Source organism: Saccopteryx bilineata, chromosome 3 (genome assembly GCF_036850765.1).
Source record: "Saccopteryx bilineata isolate mSacBil1 chromosome 3, mSacBil1_pri_phased_curated, whole genome shotgun sequence".
Taxonomy (NCBI): Eukaryota; Metazoa; Chordata; class Mammalia; order Chiroptera; family Emballonuridae; genus Saccopteryx; species Saccopteryx bilineata.
The window spans coordinates 8,756,250-8,771,769 of NC_089492.1; the positions used below are offsets into that span (position 1 = coordinate 8,756,250).

The following is a 15,520-nucleotide window of genomic DNA, read 5'->3' on the forward strand; positions in this document are numbered from 1 at the left end:
GTAAAGGGAGTTAACTGGTGTGGAACTCACGTGTTCACTTGACCTAGGGGCTTCTGTTACTAAACAGAACGACTGAAGAGCTCTTCTCAGTTTTTACTGCTTGTAGGTTTATAAAAGTCCACGTGACTTGAGAGAGGCCTCTTAGCGCTTGTCCGGGACCCAGTCACTCCTGACCCCATGACCTCTTCAGGCACTAAGGGAAAAAGCGTGTGGATGTGTGAGGCTTGGCTTCGTTATATGGGAAAAGGTCACGAACACGCAAATGGCTGTAACCCTACCCTTCCCGTCGTGGCTCACCCAAACTTGGAGCCCTCACCAGGTCCAACTTACATCGGTCCCCACAGTACACAGAAGTGGGGAAGGCCCATTGGGCATCTCCCACAATGCCTTGGGTCATAAGCCCTGTCTGGCGTAATTTGAACCTGTGGTGCTGGAAGATCCTCTCTGTACAGATAATGGAAGTTCTGGAAGCACAAAAGGGTGAGGAAAATAGGGCTCCACCTCCCACAGAAGGCCCTGGAGCCAAACCTGGGTGGCCCGGGCTGCAGAAACCTAAAAGCCTCGCTTGTCACCAGCCTCGTCCAGAGAAGAGGACCCCTAGTCAGAGCAGTTGGTCACCCAGCCAGCAGCCTTTGTCGTCTCAGCGTCCTTCAAGCGGCGATGGTCTGTCTTGTGTTGTAGGAGCCCCTTGACTTTGGAACTAGGAAATTGAGACGGTATACTGATCTTGGGGTCCCTGGTCACTTCAGCACCATAGGGCAAAGGCTCAGAGCTAATATCTGCAATATCTCAGAGCTTCCTGCTTTAGTTGGGGACCGATGTCACCTGGCTCTTTGACTTGTATCAACAAAACCCAGTTAGACAACTAGAAACATGGAGAGTCGAATCCTAACGCTTGCCATGTGATACGCTCAAGATGCCCCCCCCCCAGACACCTGATTGAGGAAATGTTCCTTAAGCTGCGCCTTGATCCCCAAGTTACCTGACGACCTCAGGACCTTCAGGACAAGTCTGCTTGTTTGTTTGTTTGTTGCCGGGTATTGAACCCGAAAGCAAAATGCTTTCTGGGGCCGCTTCATTAGTCGCCTGCCGCCTCTCAGTTTGTACCCCAACTATAAAAGAATCCTAAATTCCTTTCTGTCCAATAATGATAAATCTCGCAGTCTAAAATGTTGTTGTTCGTTAAGTTTTTAATCTAATTCACATGTGGAACCCGCTGTGTCTAATTCAGGTAGTTCTGAATTAGATGGAGGTAGGAACTATTCTGTCTGGCATTTATCACACGGTATTTGTACAGATTTTCTCATCAGTGGCCCCTCCAGCCTGTTGGCTCCTGTGGGAGGGGACATGGTTACCATCTCTATATTTCCAGTGCCCTGAAGCCTGGCACATAGTAAGCGCTCAGCAAATGTTGTTGACCCGATGGATGGATGCTTTGTATTCTGAGTCAAGTGAGGGCAAAGTACATACTCAAATCTCAAAAGCAAACAACAGGAAACTTTAACCCAGTAGTAAAGAGTTTGCTCTGTTTTGTTTTGTCTGTTGCAGCTGGCCAAGAACGTAGGAAACAATAGTTTTAATGATATTATGGAAGCAAATTTACCCAGCCCCTCACCAAAACCCACCCCATCAAGCGACATGTAAGTATTTCTAATATATTGAATTCTTTACCATTCTGTCATTGTTTTCAGCCCTCCCGAAACACTTCTTAGTGGTTGTGGTAGCCCCCCTGCGCGCCCCCGGGAGAAAGCGGAGCCCAGAGAGGTATCTGACGTGTGTTTCTGGAATGCACAGAGAGGCGGCAGCGTCACCTTCCGGGGAGGCATAGCTGCTCGGGAGGATAGCTCCTCACGAGGACGATTATCTCTGAGTCAAGGCCGGGTGACGAGTAGGAGACACACAGAGGCGGTGGGAGGCGCCTGCCAGATCAGCACGTGTCCAGAGACTTAACAGCCCGCTCCACTCAGTGCGACTGGGGGAACAGACATGCTGGAGTCTCTTCTCCAGTGTGGCTGGTGGGAGTGCAGATTGTACGCTCCTCGTGAGGAGGGGATTCGCCATTTGTCACAATTAGAAATGTATTTACCTTGGACTCGGCAGTCCCAGCTCTGGGAGTTTATTCCTGTTTCGTGTCAGAGCAAGATTAGGAACGAAACAATGCCCATCTCTAAGCGTCTGATGAAGTGGTTCACGGTTCAGCGCCACAGCCACATGGAGGAGTCAGGACGCTTCTTCTGTCCGGTCTGGGACGATCTCCAGGGTTGCTGCCAGATGGAAACAGCAAGGAGCAGAGCTCAGTGCGAACCCCCTGCCTTGGGCAAGGAGGCGTGGGAGCCGGGCTCGGGTCCCTCGATGCACCCGGGCCGTGAACTCGGGAGCTGAACGTTGGGTAGACTTGCTGCTAAATTCCTCACCTTTGACCTCCCACTGTCAACTATCTGGACTCAGACACCAGGTGTATTTGGACAGTGACAAATACATAAATAGTATATTTATTTGAAATAGTGTGTGCTTGAAGAAACGGGAAAAAAACACAGGAAACTCACACATGCCTGCCGTGGAGTGAGTGTGCGAGGCTGCTCAATGAACACCTTTGATACCATGTTTACTTATAGGTCATGTGACTCCTTAAACCGGTTCAGACATTTACATTGAATTTGCACATAAAGTCTGCCAATACTGTGGATGAACAGGAAGAAAGATTTAATTCCAACTTGTGATTGGGGAAGATTTTGTGACATCAACGCCTGCCTGCCTGCCTGCCTGCCTAAATATTTTCCCAGCCCCGCGGTGGTTACTCAAGCACCAGATTTTCAAAGCAGTGAAACTATTATGGGGAACATCTAAGGAACATGTTTGTTGTTGTTTTTTCAGTCTGAAATCATAAAATAAAATCTCCCAGTTAGGTCCCTTAGCAGTTGACTTTACTTGAATTTAACAAACGTGGATCACACGTTCACTCTCTGCCTCGTGTCGTGTTGGCTGCTGGGGAGACAGCAGAACACACGTGCGATGTAAACCCTGTCTAACAACACCTGGAATCTAGAGGGGAAAACAGGTTATAACCCAGAAATTCAGCAGTTAGCGCTGTGGTCAGAGTTGTGGTAAGTGTCACAGCGGAAGAGTTGGGGGTGTTGGGAACACATGAATACCCTGACCTAACCTGGGGGTGTCTGGTTTGAGAACAGTGCCCGAGCATCAGCGTAGCACGGAACCTGCCTGGGTATCTCGAGCACACAGATGAGCGCACGTGCAGAGAATTAAGGCTTTAAGGACAGCCTCTCTGAGCTTCGGTTTCCTTAGCTGTTAAAACACAGAGTTATGTCCAACGACTAAAACCCTTCCTTGACGTTCTGACACTTCATTGGCCTTTTAGAATTGCCTAACCTCTCCAGTTTTTCATTTGCTTTATATACTTACATGTGTCTGAGTTTGAAGTGGTAGCAAAGAGCCAGTTTCTCACGCTGTTGCTCAAGGTGGGAAAGGAACCTGCCGGAAATCTAGCCCGTTAACCTTGTACCTGCGCACTGCCCGCCCTCGCTAGTGAGCATAATACTGTGTTCGTCATTCTGTTCATATTGGAATAACTTGGTCTAAAACAGGAGTCTCAAACTCAACTCAGCATGTGGGCCGCAGAGCAAGATCACAGCCGTTCGGAGGGCCGCACTAGGTCTACAAAAGGCAACTGTTACGCAACACTTTTCTCACTGCAGTTGAAAACAAAAAAAAATCAGTACAACAAGCGCAATCATACATGCAATTTACTCAGTGTCACAAAACGACCAGAAACTGTAGTTCGCATCACAACTGCTGTTAACTAAGCTAATATCTAGCTAGGATGCTAGAGAAATGAAAAATACAAGTAGGCCCCTAGGCTTACTTAATTTTATCCAAAATATTTTGAACTTCGTGGATTAGTCTGCGGGCCGCACAAAATTGTTCGGCAGGCCGCATGCGGCCCACGGGCCGCGAGTTTGAGACCCCTGGTTCAAAACCTGGCGTGTTTGAGTGTCGAAAAGAAGTATCTTAATTAAAATAATTCTTCCCAGAAGAGAACTGTTGGTTTGGAAAAAATGTGACTCTTAGCTCTTGGAAAATAAAGTAAAAAAATTTTGCCTTGCTTTTTCCTGCGTTTTAGGACTGTACGTAAAGAATATATCACGGCCAAGTACGTAGATCATAAATTCTCGCGGAAGACCTGTTTGTCTTCGTCTGCGAAACTGCACGAGTTGCTCGAGGCCATCAGATCCAGGGATTTACTTGCACTAATTCAAGTCTATGCAGAGGGCGTGGAGCTCATGGAGCCCCTGCTGGAGTCCGGGCAGGTGAGGCCTTCCTGGAAGCATAGGCTCCACAGGAATGGGGACAATCCCTTTCCAAGGTGACTCTAGCACATTGAGTGACCCCGTCTGAGTCGGGGCAGTTTGAGAATCGAGGAGGTGCTATCGATAACTACTTTGGGTTAACGAAAGTAAAGGAAGCTGCTCTGGACAGAGTAGGACATGTGACTACCCTGTTTATACTCATCCTGTCCTTTCTAGGAGCTCGGGGAGACAGCCCTTCACCTTGCAATCCGAACTGCAGACCAGACATCTCTCCATCTGGTCGACTTCCTTGTACAAAACTGGTATGGTTTTTGTTTGCTCTGAATGTGCCTTGTGATTTGACACAGACTGGTCCTGTTAGTGGCCTAGACCAGGAAGCAGCAGGCTTTTTCTGTAAAAAGCCAGACTGTTTTGGGCTTTGTAGGCCAGGAGGTCTCTGTCAATGAAAGCAGCCATAGATGATATGCAAATGAGTGGGCATGGTCATGTTTCAATAAGACTTTATTTACAAAAACAAGTGGGCCAGATACAGCCTTCAGACTATAAGTTGTCACCATTGTCACCAACACCTGGATAAAAATGTAAAAGCCTGTCTCTGAGTCCAAAACCTGCTACGCATAGGGGTTGAAAAAGGGAAAGCAGCACAGGCCACATGATCATTGTCAGACAGCAGTGTTTATGGCTGACTCGACAGCTAGTGCAAATTGGGGGCATACTGATAGGAGTAGAGTATTAAACACAGGAGGTTTGGAGTGGCTGGAATCTTTATTGGGTAGGTCTGTAAGCCACAGTTTATGATGAGGAGCTGGAGCTCATCCAAAGGAGAGTGAGCCAAATAGTGATGGCGTTTGATGCATATGTGACACGAGCCGTACAAATGCCCACGCCCCTTCCTCAGAGGTGCAGCGGCCAAGGGCATTGGCTCCGGACGCGGGCTGCCTGTGTTCAGATCCCTGCTCCATCTTCCGTGTCTTGATGACCTTAACTACGGGCACCTCATCCTCTCTGTGCTCCGTCTCCATGTTTGCATCTGTGAAATAAAAGCTGCAATAGCACCAACCCCACCGGGCAGTTGTGAAGATGAAAGGAGATAAGACGTGAAAAGCTAAGAGACAGCATCCATGTCTGTCCCGTAGTACGCACTCCATAAATGTCGTTGTCATCATGTGGCTTATAAGGTTGGGCGTAATGTTAGACACATCATAATTTTATAATACTGGAGCCTGAGATTTGACCCAGGTGTTCGCACAGAAACAAGGGGTCCATCTGTAACGTGCAGTAGGAGAACAGGTCGTTTTTTCCTCACAATGTCGTGTTTCAGTGGGAACCTGGATAAGCAGACGGCCCTGGGGAACACGGCTCTGCACTACTGCAGCCTGTATGGGAAGCCCGAGTGCTTGAAGCTGCTGCTGCGGAGCAAGCCCACCGTGGACGTCGGTAAGAGCGCGGCCCAGTCACTGCGTGGCGAGCCTCTGTCAGCTCAGCCCGGGAGGCGTGTGTGGCAGTGTCACCTGACGATTGTTTCTTGCCTTTCCAAGATCTGTCCTACAGTTAATGTGCACCTCTTTCCCCCTGATTTTAGCTAACCAGGCTGGAGAGACCGCCCTCGACATCGCCAAGAGGCTGAAAGCCAGCCAGTGTGAAGACCTGGTGAGCAGAAATGGAGGTGGGGTTCGGAATAGACATCAGCCGCTCCAGAGTGTCGGTCTCAGGAACTGGAACTGGAGACAGAAGAAGTAGAATCTGGGGGGTTTTGGGGGGGGTGTTGAACATTGGCTAAAGAAATTCAGGCAGGCACTGTTGCTACATTTGAAAAAATTGGTAAATTTATCATCCGTCTGTCTTCTGAGTGCAGTTACGATGTCAGAGCCGGGAGGCGTGTGAGATGTATTATTACCAGGCAGGCTTATGGATCGAGGTCATGCTTTTTTATTTGCTGGACTATTCGGGTTTCTCTGTAACTTAAAGACTTATTTGGGAAGCCAGTTCCAAAGGTTGGCCAAGTAAAGTTCAGAGTGCAGTGCTTTATTTTTTTGTTTGTTTTATTTTTATTTTAGAGAGAGAAGAAAGGAAAGAGCAAGAGAAACATCAGTTTGTTGTTTCACTTACTCATGCACTCATTGGTTGATTCTTGAATGTGCTCTGAGCAGGGATTGAACCTGTAACTTTGATGTATGGGGACTATGCTCTAACCAACTGGGCTATCTGGCCAGGGCCAGAGTGCAGTGGTTTTTCATTGTTAAACACACTGTCCTCCCCTCTCCATGCCTCTGTACGCACTCACCTTTTTCTGGTCCTACTAGTTCCAGCTGACAATCCGGCCTCGGCAGAACACGGTTTTCTTACCCATGGGAAGAGATGAGAGAGGAGAGATAAGCTGCATTCCCCTGAGCTTCTGCAGAGAGCCCGGACCCGGGCCTGCACTGCTTTCTCTGTTCTTACAGGGCTCCTTTAAGGGAGTCCTGGCTGTCCCTGCCCACTACGGACAGGAAAAGTGGGACGGGCTGAACTGGGACTTCCTGACTTAAAGGGCCACCCCTTACTCTTCACTGGCTCTGATTGTGCCTTCCAGCCAAGAATTTTCCGTTTTGAGGCTCATTTTAATAATATTTCAGGAAGCTTTTCTTTTCGGAGAGAAGTCATCAGAGTAAAACGGCTGTGCCCGTAGCCCCTTGCAGCCGATCTCGAGCCTGTCTGCTGGTGGTCCAGCCTGGACAGTCACCGTCGTGCTTATACTGTAGCTACTCGTGGTTCATTTGGATTCGGGAAGGGGGTGGGATTTGCTCAGTGTAGCTGTAACATTGGGGTGTTTGGCATTCAGATTGAACTGGTTATACCTGATGTCACTTCCAGCTTTCCCAGGCCAAGTCGGGAAAGTTCAACCCACATGTCCACGTAGAATACGAATGGAACCTTCGACAGGAGGAGATGGATGAGAGCGACGATGATCTGGATGATAAAGTGAGTGTGTACCAGACTCACTCTTTGCGAGGTCGTTGGGGCCTTATGACCTGGTGTACCAGGGCTGTTTCTGGGCTCAAACGTTGCTCCTCGTTGGGCCCCATGTGCTAGCTGTTAGGCAGGGGTCTGCAGAGCAGCAGAGACGAGGGTGTGTGTGCACAGAGAGCATGGAATTTATGCTAAGGGATTGGCCAGCACACCTACGAGGGCTGACAAGTCCAAAATGGGTGGGGCAGGCTGGCAGCGCCACACTCGGCAGCCAGAATTCCTGCGCAGTGGAGGGGCCTCCGTCTTTTCTCCTAAGCCCATCAACTCATTGCATTAAGCCCACCCACATTATGGAGGATAATCCCCTTTATTAAAAATCCAAATATTAATCACACTAAAAAATACCTTCAAGGCTGGTGTTTGACCAAACACCTGGGCGCCATAGCTCAGCCAAGTTGATACATAAAATTAACCATCAACACAGCTAATGAATAACGAATAAGTCACATTTATCGAGCACTTGCACATGGCCTAGGCTGCAGCAGGCACGGCCCCCTTGTCCTCACCGTGGCGTAGTCACGCCCTGCATTGTGGAGGAGAAAACGGACATGCACGGAAACCTTGCCGCTCACCTGAAGTCCCCAAGTGGTGAATGCCAACCCGGGATGGGGCCTGCTCCTGACTCCCGTGGGTCGTTCTCGGGCCTCGGAAGGCTCGGCCTTGCACCTTGCGCTGGGCGCATGGAGCGTCTCCCCTTTCCCGGCAGGATGCAGAGAACAGGCCGAGGTGGTCGTACAAAGCCTCCTGTAGGCACCTGCTGCTTTGGGAGGAGACAGGTCATCGTGCAGGCGATCACCAGTATAGTAGCCATTGGGGGAGCTGGCCGAGACATGCCCGGGAGTTGGGGGAGTAGGGGAAGCCGTGGCCCCCTCCTGGCCAACAGTGGAGACCCTATCCAGGAAGTGCCGCTGGGGACAGGCTTCTGAGGGTGGGAGGAGCTCCTCAGGCTGAGAAGTGAGGAGGAGAGCATCCCTCCAGGAAGGGGGGGGCAGTCTGTGCAGAGGCCCCGGGGTCAGTCTGGGGCACGAGTAGGATCAACGCCCTTCGCAGGGGCTGGGTGGACAGTGGCAGCCCCACCAGGAAAGGCGCTGGCAGTCAAGTGTGACCACTGGCTTTGGATGAAGCCGATTAGTTTTTCAAAGCAATCATCAGTAGCAGTCTTAAGGCAGCAGAGCTCTCTTGTCGGAAGAGCCAGGTTTCCTGCCAGCTCCGCCATCAGTGTGGGAACGAGCTGGGGCTGGGATGGAGTCGGAGTTCCGTGGCAGCTAGCGGGCCCTGTGCTGCCCATGGTCCGAGGGCTAGTTCTGAGCTCTCTGTGTATGATTTGGTGGCTCTGGATGGATGACCCTGAGCTTCCTAACTTGGAAAGTCGCATGGATGTTAAAGCTATCACCAGGAGTGCAGACTCAGGGGCACTTCGTAGGCAGTTGAAAATGGCTTTGAATCCAGGAGGCTGGAGTTGGACCCACAGGTCCGAGTTATCGGCATTCGGTGTCCGTCAAAGCCACAGTTGTACGTGAGATGAAATCACTTTCAAAGTGGAGGCAAAATGAGAAGAGAAGTCAGGATTGAGAACTTGAATATTTAGCGGTTGAACGGAAAGGGATGTTTAATGTAGTCAATTACAGATGGTGGGAACCTGTTCAAATGTTGGTGAAAGTGTCCTGCCTGGGGAGGGGTTTGTTGGCTAAACATTAAATCTAGCCGTGACCTTAATGCTGCTGTGCACTGCTAATCCCTAACTGGTGTCCCCTGATGTGACCCTGGTAATGGTGACATGAGGGTCGGAACTGTAACGTCTGCCTCCTGCCCTGTACTGTGTGCGGCTCTGGGCCGTCCCTGTGAGTGACCTTGGGGAGCCTGGAGCCACCCTGCAGGGCATCCTGACCGCCGTCTCACCCGTGCTGTTCTCTCCGCCAGCCGAGCCCCATCAAGAAGGAGCGCTCCCCGCGGCCTCAGAGCTTCTGCCACTCCTCCAGCGTCTCCCCCCAGGACAAGCTGTCCCTGCCAGGCTTCGGCACACCGAGGGACAAGCAGCGGCTCTCCTACGGCGCCTTCACCAATCAGATCTTCGTCTCCACAAGCACAGACTCGCCCACGTCACCCACCTCGGAGGCCCCTCCGCTGCCTCCTAGAAACGCCGGGAAAGGTACGGGCTTGGAGAAGGGCCCCAGGAATCCACCCTCAGGGCTAGAGTCTGCCCAGCCTGGAGGTAAAAGTTGCAGGGTGCTTTCGAGTGGCAGAGGACAGAGTGTAATGCCAGGTCAGCCGCAGGTAGACGGTGCGTGGGCTCGCCTCCTGCATTCTCTGTGTTAGCTCACAGCAGTCCTGTCTGGTGCGTGCCCTCCCTGCCCATTTTACAGATATGGAAATCGAGGCTTAAGGAGGTAGCGTGGCAAGTGGTAGAGCTGGGATTCAATCCAAGGTCCATATCAGGTCCAAACCGGGGCTCTTGCCTCTTTAATGTGGGGTAGAGTTCTGGTTCTCTGAAACTCACCTCTGCACTGACAGGCCTCTCTTCTGAGACGTGAATAGCGACAGTGGTGGTCATGGTGGGCTGGCAGGGCCCTGCGCCCAACCCGGCTCAGTTTATGTTCACAAATGAGGTGGTTGCCTCAGTCGGTGGCATTATGCAACCAAGGGGACAGTTGTTCAGAGAGGCTGAGTATTTGACCGAAGGCTCTAGGCTGTTGGGAACACTAAGCCAGGTCCTGTGTGACCTGGGCCCACCCTCCTGTGTCCTCTGATGAGACAGGTCCTGTGGCAGAATCGTCCCCCGAGGAGGGTTGGTAGGCAGTGCGTGGTCAGATGCCTCTGCAGGGCTGATGGTCCCACCCCGCTCTCCACCAGCGAAGTGCTTGTCCGGTGTCCTGAACCCACAGACAGCGCCCTGCCCCCGAAGTCACCGTTTCCCCCTGGACAGGGACAGATCATTTCACCATTCAGGTGTCACCCCAGCCAGGGGGAAGTTGAGAGGTCCCCAGATCTATGGCTCTGGGTTTGTTCTCAGCCAGAACACCCAAACGCGGGTTCTCCCTGGGTGCTCAGCTCCTGCTGACACGGGTCTCGGCCCCTCCGCACACAATGCCCGCCTATTGGAATCACACTGGGGCTATTTTCTGGGAAATGTGAGCTTTATTCAAAACAGTGTTTTTTCAGAGCTTATTCTCCATTGAGATAGTGTTATCAATGGGAGCTGTGTTCTTAGAGAGACCCCAGATGGCCTCATAGATCATAAAATAACGGAGGAAAGTGAAATGAAGGCTTTGGCATGAACAGTCCTCGTCAAAGATAGCCAGTGACCATGAGGCAGCAGCACGTGGCAGCCAGAGCTCACCTCCCGTGTTTTTCTTACCACACAGTCGCTAGCGTGAACCTCAGTGAGGCATCTGGACCCTTTTCAGATCCCTAAGGCCTTCTCGTTTCCACGCTGTACTGGGAGACGTCAGTTGCTGCTCGCCTGGGCAGCGATGCCCCCATCAGGCCCGCCCCGCCCGATAAGAGCGGAGCTCCCCTTTCTAGCCCCAGAAGCGGACCGTGAGAATCCTCCAGGCCGATGAAATGATGGAGGAATTACTGTGAAAGGGTCCCCGTCCCCCGATTGTGGGAACCGACTTCCTAGTGAGGACCGTGCGAGACAGGCGGGGCCTAGCTTGATCAGAGAGTCTGTGGGTGACTGAGAATCTTGGGGGAAAAGGTGTAAGGCGAGAATGACACCAGAGTCCTGGGGGCCACGAGGTTCCCTTGCCCCCTCCACCTCTTTCTGTAACTTTATCTCAAGGGGACACAGAAACCCACAAAATATACTGTCTGACTCAGTGCCAGGCGTCTCTCCTGCCTTGATTAAATTCCAACTAGCCCTTGACCGAAGGCCCAGGAGACAAAGACCAGAGTGACTCAGCCAGCGCTGCTGAGGTGCTTAAGGCCTTGGCCATCACCACTGTGCTCAGCTGAAGATAGTCGGCCCCCACCGTCCCCCTCAGGAAACTCCTGAAACTGTAAAGAGAAGTCCCTCCGGACTCAGACCAGAATGCCCTTCCAGGCCGTGCCAGCGGAGATCTGGCCTGCACTGGTGAGGCGCAGGGCACAGCCTGGTCCTGCGTGAGCCGCGAGCCGGGTCCCGCCTCCGCCTGGGCTCACGCGCCCGTGTGCTTGGCAGGGCGGTGCTGGTGGAAGGGAGTTCTGAGAGGACGTTGTTGGAGGCCAGCTGAGGCTGTGCAGAGAGAATCCCCCTCTGTCGGGTGGCCTTCCACGTTTTCCGCTTCGTTCTGTTGAACTGACAGGCCCATCTGCATGGAAACAAGGGTGTCTTGACGCGATCGGTCACCCGGGTTGCCCCTCTTCCCTGGCAAGTCGGGCCGGGCTCTCTGCACACAGGGGTCATTTCTGCAACTGTGAGTAGAGGGGTCCCGGGGGCCGTGGCTTCCGGGGAGGCGGAAACAGACACTCATGTCTGAGTCTCCGCTAATCAGGGGAGTACTGAGGGGAGCAGGAGACCACATCCTTCTGAATCCGGCTGGGGAATCCTTTCCGGAAACCCCAGCTGCCTCATCAGAATGCAGGGAGGCGACCTGCATCGCCTGCAGGCAGAGCCGCCTCGTGCTGGCGCAGAGCTCCCATCCGCGGGGCAGACGCCACCATTCAGAGCCCAGGCTCGCCGCCCCGGAGCCCTGGACAGAGACGCTGGCCGCCTGGCCCTTCTTCAGATGTCAGTCCAGCGGGATTAAACCAGGGCTGTAAACTCAGGTGTGCACAAGTCCCTCTCTGCAGACCAGTAGCTCGCCCCCTACTTTGCATCTATTAAGGCTAGAACTTTCTCGGGCTTGCCAAGGTGGGTTTCTCTTTCATCTTTCAGCTAAAATTAGGTTGTAGAACCAGGATATCTGAGAGCAAGACAGATGCTGAGAGCCTGACCAGGCGGTGGCGCAGTGGATAGAGTGTCGGACTGGGAGGACCCAGGTTCGAGACCCCGAGGTGGCCCCTTGAGTGCGGGCTCATCTGGTTGGAGCAAAAGCTCACCAGCTTAGACCCAAGGTCGCTGGCTTGAGCAAGGGGTTACTAGGTCCGCTGAAGGCCCACGGTCAAGGCACATATGAGAAAGCAATCAGTGAACAGCTAAGGTGTCGCAAGGGGCAATGAAAAACTAATGATTGATGCTTCTCATCTCTCTATTCCTGTCTGTCCCTGTCTGTCCCTCTCTCTGACTCTCTCTCTGTTTCTTGGGTGGGGGGAGGATACTGAGAGAGGAACCCAGTCCACACGCCATTGTGCAGCGCAGGAGCTGAGCCTGGGGAGGCGAGGGAACTTCTGGTCACACGGTGACTGAGATAGGACAGAAAATGGAAATGGGCCTTAGGACCTGTCAGGCCAGGTCTTCTAGCTTCTACTTTTCCATGTTGGGGAAGGTGGTCCCTCTCTGCCTTGCCCTGCAGGAGGAATTGCCCTCCCTTGTCATTGGAACCCAGGGAGACAGGTCATGGAGAGAGCATTTTGTAAAGCGCGGCGCCTCACCCCCCGTGGGTGCGTCAGGGTTGTGGTCAGCCTGGCGGGGCCCCTGCTCAGAGAGCGGGTGTGATGTCTGAAAGCGCTGGCACGCAGCGAGCGAGTGCTCAGCGGAGGGGAGTCAGCTCCACCCAGCTGGGCGGGCTCAGCTCGCCACCCAGTCCCGGAGGCTGGGATGGAGCCCGGACGCTGGGATGGAGCGAAGCAAGGAGTGGAGAGGGCTCGTGCCTCGGCGATCACGGTCCAGTGGGAGAGACATCAGGACCTGTGCCTTCCGGGCAGCACGGGTGCTGGGTGCTGCTCAGAGCTGCTCGGCTTATCGCTCAGGAGCCAGATCGAGAAGCGCTCTCTCCCCCGGGGACCAGACAGAGCCCCCAAAGCCCCGGGGCTGTGAGGGAGCCTCCTGGCCCCTGGCACAGAGGGGCTGTGCTCTATCCGGGCTTGTTGAATGGACGAACAACAGAATCAGTGAGGACGTGTCCCCAAAGCACGTGTGCAGTCAGGAGGTGACACTCCTCACACGAGACCAGACGTCTCGGGTGGTGTAGTTGACCTGCTGAAAGTGCATGAGGCCCAGACCCGTTGTGTCGCATTTTGTACACTATGTCTCTGCCTGTCACGCGAGGTCCGCGGCAGTGAGGGCCGAGAGAGGAAGGGACAGGAGGGTCCTTAGGGCCTGGAGGTGGCCTGCCGCCGTGAGCGTGCTCTGCTGGATGAACCAGACTTTCCTGTCCGCGGCACTGTTCCGTAGGCCTCCGTGACTGTTGCCAGGACTTCTGCTCTCGTGGGGAGACAGCCATCCGAGCGGCTTGATTTGAAAGCTTCCCGTGGGCTCTTGCTTTTTACTCATATTAGATCTTTTTTTTTTTTTTTTTTTTGGCTTCTCTCAGTCTCCCCCAGTCCTTTTTATATCATTACACACCTGTCCCCTTGCACTGGCCACCCGGCTGGCCGAGACAGGGGCTGTGATTTTGCCCTCAGCAGGGGCCGCTGGCCCAGGCTCAGGTCTCAGTGGCGGGGCTGCCAGGGTGTGGGCAGGGAAGCGGGGCAGTGTGCTTCTGGGACGCAAGGTGTCTGTGTGGTGGCTGAGGAGCCAGCCCTGAGCCCTGGCGTCCTGAAAGGAGCTTGCAGGACAGATGAACAGCAAGGGCCCTGTTCTCTGTGGGGTGCGTGTCAGCGTCCCACTGCCAGAATCCTGACCAGGTCTCCGCTGACTTCCGAGGTGTCTGGCACACCCCACCTCTCTGTGCCTGTTTCCCCATCTCAGTTCTTTGTTTCCGCACACACGGCTCTTCTGGAAATGGCTGTGTGTGTGTCTACTTTTTAAGCGATCATATGCTCCTTTTCCCCTTCCTCTCCCCATTCTTTCTGTGTTCCTTTCTTGCAGCCAGTGGCTTGATTAGTTTTAGCATCAGTCCGGGCGCTGAAGGTAGCTCATTTGATTGGAACATCGGTCCCAGACAGGGGTTGCCGGGTAGATCCCGGTCGGGGTACATATGGGAGCCTCTCTATCTGCCCTCTTCTCACTTAAAAAAAGAAAAAGGAAAGAAAGAAATTATACAGACAGTGTTTTTGAAAGGTTGTCAGGATAATTGTTAAAGCCATGTTCTGGGCCTTGTTTTTTTTGTTTTTTGAATGAGCTGCACTTTTATTCGGTCTCCAGCATGGAAGGTCTCTGGGTTTTCTATTTTGCTGACCAAAGGTCTGAAGACATTATATAGACTCTTGACTTACACTGTAGACTTGCCCCGTGCTCAGAACGTGCCGGGCACTGACGGACAGACGATAGGAATCTTGCCCTACGGAAGCTCACCAGGAAAAGAAGAAGTCAGCGCTGACACAGGTGGAGAAGACTGAGGGACGTTGGCCCCCGTGGATGCTCAGAGATAAAAGCAGTGGCCCTCGGGCAAAGCGGATGGATCAGAGGAGGCTGCCGCCAGGTGACGTTTGACCCTTAGCAGTGGTGCCATTCAAGGAAGAGATGCTGTGTGTGTCCTGTCAAGGCTGAGTCCGGGCAGGAGCCACCTGGCCTGACTCACTGGCTGTGACTGGCCGGCCAGTGTCCTAAACGCTCGGAGCCTTGGGTCTCTTTGCCCCAAAAATGATGGTTCTGATGGCACTGCAACAGTAAGGTGACTTCTCGGTAATGCCTGTGAACACCTGAGGAATATTCGTACAACCTGAGGGCGGCTCTTTCAGATGGTGAGATCTCTGGCGGACCAGCACTGACCCATGGACCAGGCGGTTGAAAACCACTGCTCTAGAGAATTTGGGAAATAGATGTGGAGATTTGAAAAAGCATGTTGATTGTGATTTTAGGAATGGATTTTTTTTTAATATCTATACACAGGTGTAGGTGAATGGTTTTTTAGGACAGGTTTTTATGGACTTTTTAGGTGGATAGAGTTCCTTGTTGTTAAAGATGGAGGCTTTGATCAGACGAACTCTGTATTCTAAGACTGTACCGTGTTCTTATAGAGGGACTTCAGCGAATAGAGGAAGTGGTCCTGGGAGAGCCCCAGGGAAGAGCTGCAGCCTTTGGGGAGTTTTACTGAATATTGATACAATGTTAGACCCAGGAGAGCAGAACAGGGCTTGAGCTGCCAACTGCCCGTGCGGCTGCCGGCCTGGACAGGGGCCCCTGAGGTGCGGTATCGTCAGGTGCCTGGGCCATGTGCACCCTG

The 15,520-nt window shown here is 52.8% G+C and overlaps 1 protein-coding gene across 3 annotated transcripts in view; it reads left to right on the forward strand.

Moving 5' to 3' along the window:
- The window catches only part of ASAP1 (ArfGAP with SH3 domain, ankyrin repeat and PH domain 1), a 315,266-nt gene that overhangs the window by 272,342 nt on the left and 27,404 nt on the right, over positions 1-15,520 (forward strand). For all 3 annotated transcript variants that reach the window (XM_066265648.1, XM_066265647.1, XM_066265649.1), the window contains exons 18-24: positions 1,549-1,640; positions 4,139-4,325; positions 4,542-4,627; positions 5,647-5,762; positions 5,908-5,975; positions 7,179-7,286; positions 9,255-9,483. In XM_066265648.1, the coding sequence (XP_066121745.1) occupies positions 1,549-1,640; positions 4,139-4,325; positions 4,542-4,627; positions 5,647-5,762; positions 5,908-5,975; positions 7,179-7,286; positions 9,255-9,483 (886 nt within the window). The remainder of the gene's footprint in view (positions 1-1,548; positions 1,641-4,138; positions 4,326-4,541; positions 4,628-5,646; positions 5,763-5,907; positions 5,976-7,178; positions 7,287-9,254; positions 9,484-15,520) is intronic.